The sequence below is a fragment of the Sinocyclocheilus rhinocerous genome, unplaced genomic scaffold, assembly GCF_001515625.1.
Source record: "Sinocyclocheilus rhinocerous isolate Xijiao unplaced genomic scaffold, SAMN03320098_v1.1 scaffold1898, whole genome shotgun sequence".
Classification (NCBI taxonomy): Eukaryota; Metazoa; Chordata; class Actinopteri; order Cypriniformes; family Cyprinidae; genus Sinocyclocheilus; species Sinocyclocheilus rhinocerous.
The window spans coordinates 60,769-65,111 of record NW_015661023.1 but is presented as its reverse complement, the minus strand read 5'-3'; the positions used below and the strand labels follow the sequence as shown (position 1 = coordinate 65,111).

Below are 4,343 nucleotides of genomic sequence, written 5' to 3'. Positions count from 1 at the left end.
GGAAAGAAGGAAAGAAAGAAAGAAGGAAAGAAGGAAAGAAGGAAAGAAAGAAAGACAGAAAGAAGGACAGAAGGAAAGAAAGAAAGACGGAAAGAAGGAAGGAAGGAAGGAAGGAAGGAAGAAAGAAAGAAAAAAGAAAGAAAGAAAGCCTTGTAATCTATAAGAAACAGAAAAAAATGGGATAAAAAACAAGAAAGAAAAGTTGAGGAAAGAGAAGGGAAAAAAGGTAAGTGTGAGGACTCTGTGGAGAATATGATGGGACATGCTTAATTGCTTCTCCCAGATCTCCAGAGAGCAGAGCTGTGAAGACAGAGGGAGTGGAATGAATTAAGCAAGCATAGAAAGAAAGAAAGAAGGAAAGAAAGAAAGAAAGAAAGAAGAAAGAGAAGGAAAGAAGGAAAGAAAGAAAGAAAGAAAAGAAAGAAAGAAAGAAAGAAGGAAAGAAAGAAAGAAAGAAAGAAGAAAGAGAAGGAAAGAAGGAAAGAAAGAAAGAAAGAGAGAAAGAAGGACAGAAGGAAAGAAAGAAAGAGAAAGAAGGAAAGAAGGACAGAAGGAAAGAAAGAAAGAGAAAGAAGGAAAGAAAATAGGACATTGACACATGCAGTCATGACTGCTAGAAAGATGCATGTATTTGTTTATGTGTTGTATTACTCTTTAGGGTATCCTGCTATCACACACTGCTAATGTACGAAGCAGAGCTTACAGATACGCTTGTGTGCTGATCTGTTCATTCTGTCTGTCTTTCAGAGAATGTCTGAATACAGCTCGATGTTGAGTGATCTGTCTGAGAACATCACTAATGAAGACCTGGAGCAGCTGAAGTCGGCCTGTAAGGAGGACATCCCCGAAGACCAGAGCAACTCCATCACCTGCTCCAGAGACTGGTTCAGTTACCTGGAGAACAATGACAAACTGGCACGAGGTGAGGAAGACGCCGGCCTCTTCAGTCTCCATCGATATAGTGAACCAAGCTGTCAAACCTTAAGCTTCACACACAATGGAAATTAATTTACTCTCCCTCAGGCTGTGTGGATGAGTCAAGCAGAGATTAGACTGAAGTTATGAGTCACTGATCATATTCCTCTCAAACCCCAGTGACCCTGGAGCACAAAACCAGTCATAAGGGTCGATATTGTGAAATTGAGATTTATGCATCATCTGAAAGATGAATAAATATGCTTTCCAGTGAGAAGCATGAACCGATGATGTTTGACACAACTGCCTTTGTGAACTTTTGCGAACTTTTAAAAAATAGTACACATTGTGGATATAATATACTTTTAAAGAATACACTTAAGTGTGGACTTGATGTAATGTTTTCTGGTCTAATTGTAAATAGAATGTAATATCATATAATTACGTATCATAAATAAAAACGTATTATAGTTTGAATTTATATTAAATGCAATTAACTTTAGAGTGTTTTTGACCCACTTATATAGGACTTGCGTACATGCGTATATGTAATTTCATAATTACACTTGTTGTCTTTGAAATATGGTTAAAGTACTGCTGAATGCATTTATGATCACCTAAAATATACTTTAATACAATTCCAACTGAAACTTGTATGGCATTTATTTAAATCTATTTGTAATGATGAAGTTGCAGTTTAGTACAGATTAAGCATTTAAAATCTATTAACTTTAAATACTTACTACTTAAAACAGTGATTTAACATGCACTTTAAAGTAAAACTTAATTACAAAGGTCACTTTAAAAGTCTACTTAAGTGTGTTTACAAACAGTTTTGAAAGTGTCTCTATTTAAGTCACTTAAGTGGCCTTTTATTTAACTCATTATATTATCTGCAAGTAAGGTTGGTTACTTTATTTTAAGGTGTCCTTGTTACAGTGTAATTATACATTTAAGTAATATTAATTAACTACATGTTCTTACTATATGTTTAGGGTTTGGCTTAGCATGTAATTATGCGTACTTAATTGTTATTATAATAGTGCATGTAACATGTAACACCTTAAAATAAATTGTTACCGTACAGTCTTTAAAAATATACTTTAAGTGCATATTCGATACAGTTAAGCGCACTTTTGTTTCACAAGGTAGGCACTATGTTTGAAGATGTTTAAACATTTTTATGTGTTTGGAGCGGCACGACGACACACTTTTTCATTCCTTTAAATGACGGTTGAACTTATTGTACAGGCATGTGCTCATAGTTCGATAAGACGTGTCTGTGTGTGTCTTGCGCAGATGACCTGTCCTACATAGAGCACATCTTTGAGATCTCGCGGCGGCCGGACCTCTTGACCCGGGTCATCGAGTACCGCACGACCGTGCTGAAGATCTCCGAAGACGACGAGATCGACACCAAACTCACACGCATCCCCTCGGCCAAGAAATACAAGGGTACTCAACTCTTCTCTTTAACAGTCTCTGTGTCCTTTACTTACTCTTACTTACTCTGTAACAGAACGTTTCTCCTCTATGTCACTCATAGATATCATTCGCCAACCGTCAGAGGATGAGATTATCAAACTGGCCCCTCCCCCCAAAAAAGCATGAGGTCAAAGTTCATGACCTCTGCTCCTCATCCCCGGCACTTCATCTTGCCCATCATCGTCACCAAGCCACGCCCACTGCCCCGCCCACTCCACCGAACAGAACCCAAGCAGCCAATCAGATCGCCAAGATGCTTTACAGCCACGCCACGGAACGCACGGAAAACTGAACGAAAGACAAAGAAATGGACAAAAAGACAGCGACCAGTAGACTTGCAGAAGTGAACATAGGTCAGGTTGTGTGTCGGAATGAAAACCAATCGTTCTGTGTTCGCTGACGCTCGTGTGGAGTCGTGTATGTGCGAGAGAGAGTTTATTCACACCTTTGATAGCGTCGAGTGGGATCGTAACGTTGGTCAGACCAACGCGGTTCATGTCTTAATGTGGAGAACTAGTAGAGAAACCGGTTTAGCCACTGATCGCTGTTCCTTTAGACACATTTATTCCCTGGTTAGTATCGTGGGTAGACTCCAGGTCCGTACATTCCCTTTAAAACACGACTCATATCAACATTTAAAAGTGTTACAGAGAATTAATCTCTGAATTTGTGCGATTGCCACTTAGAAAGCCAATATTTGCCTTCTTTAGAAATGAAATGCATTATTGCAGGGTATGCAATTACCTAGTAGAGGATTAATATTGCTTTTTTTATATTTCTGTATGTCACACTTCTAGGAAATATAGTTTATTAAATGATCAGTTATAGAATAATCACTGTTGCGTATCAAACGACAGCAGCATAAATGAAGTTTGTTAAACTCTCTTGGGAGACAAAATTAGACGTTTATATTCTATTATTAAATGTATAATGGGCCAAAAACCACTGTCTGTGGATGATTAGAACATGCATTGCATCAGGAAATAGAAGGCATATATTTTTGTTAAAACTTTAAATTGCTCAGTTTGACTACTTCTACTGTGAATTATTTATTCTGATGCCTCAGTATGCCATTATGTGAAACATTAGGATGATATCACATCTATTTTCAGTTGATTACTTATATACTGACAGAGGGTAAGAAACAGCTGCGACTGAAACAGGGATATTTATGTCACAGATGTGGTTAAAAATGTCATAAATATATATATTAATGAGATAACTGCAGCACTCGATATGTGGCCAAACGTCTGTACGGATCACATTGTGTATCTAAACAGCGCACCGTTTTAGCTGTTTCGGTCTATTTGTATCTATTTTTCATCCTAACACACAGCATATTAAGATTGTGCTGCGTTTACAAATATTGATATCACGATTATGATTGTGATATTCCGTCGCCTTTTATTCGCACCATCTGCTGAAAGACTGTTTAAACACGACTCTAAATTCGCTTGATCACTGTGTGCTCAGCCCCTGCAGACTGTTGTTTTCAGCCGATAAAGCCGCAGCGGTTTTTATGTGTCTGCACGCGGCGTTCAGTTCCAGGCTGCTTCTGCAACTCTCTATTATTCTGTTGTGTGATTTTGCTGAATCGAAGCAAACAAGCTGTAAGACCTCAGCATAACCTTACATTGTATCTGGAACTACGCATTTATAAAAGTCTGGGATATTTTGAAAAGCCGGATAGCGACTGGCCGCGAACATTCGTGGCCCTTTTAAACTTGAAAAATGGTTACTGTGGATTTCTTAAAAAAAGTCCTGTCAAGGTTTAGATCAGTGAATTAGTAAAGTTTGTTTCTGTCGCTGCCACCTTAAAATGACAGATCTGATTTAATTTATTTACCCTGCATAGTAGAAAGTCCTAAATGATCTTTTCCATACAATAAAAGTGAATGAGGACTATATATATATATATATATACACACACACACACACACACA

The 4,343-nt window shown here is 37.9% G+C and overlaps 1 protein-coding gene across 1 annotated transcript in view; it reads left to right on the top strand.

The window, feature by feature from the left end:
- Positions 1 to 2,619, top strand: part of LOC107726198 (astrocytic phosphoprotein PEA-15-like) — a 38,159-nt gene extending 35,540 nt beyond the window's left edge. The window contains exons 2-4 of the mRNA XM_016535722.1: positions 748 to 922; positions 2,215 to 2,370; positions 2,462 to 2,619. Coding sequence (XP_016391208.1) covers positions 748 to 922; positions 2,215 to 2,370; positions 2,462 to 2,526 — 396 coding nt within the window. The 3' untranslated portion in view covers positions 2,527 to 2,619. The remainder of the gene's footprint in view (positions 1 to 747; positions 923 to 2,214; positions 2,371 to 2,461) is intronic.
- The last annotated feature ends 1,724 nt before the right edge of the window (positions 2,620 to 4,343 follow it).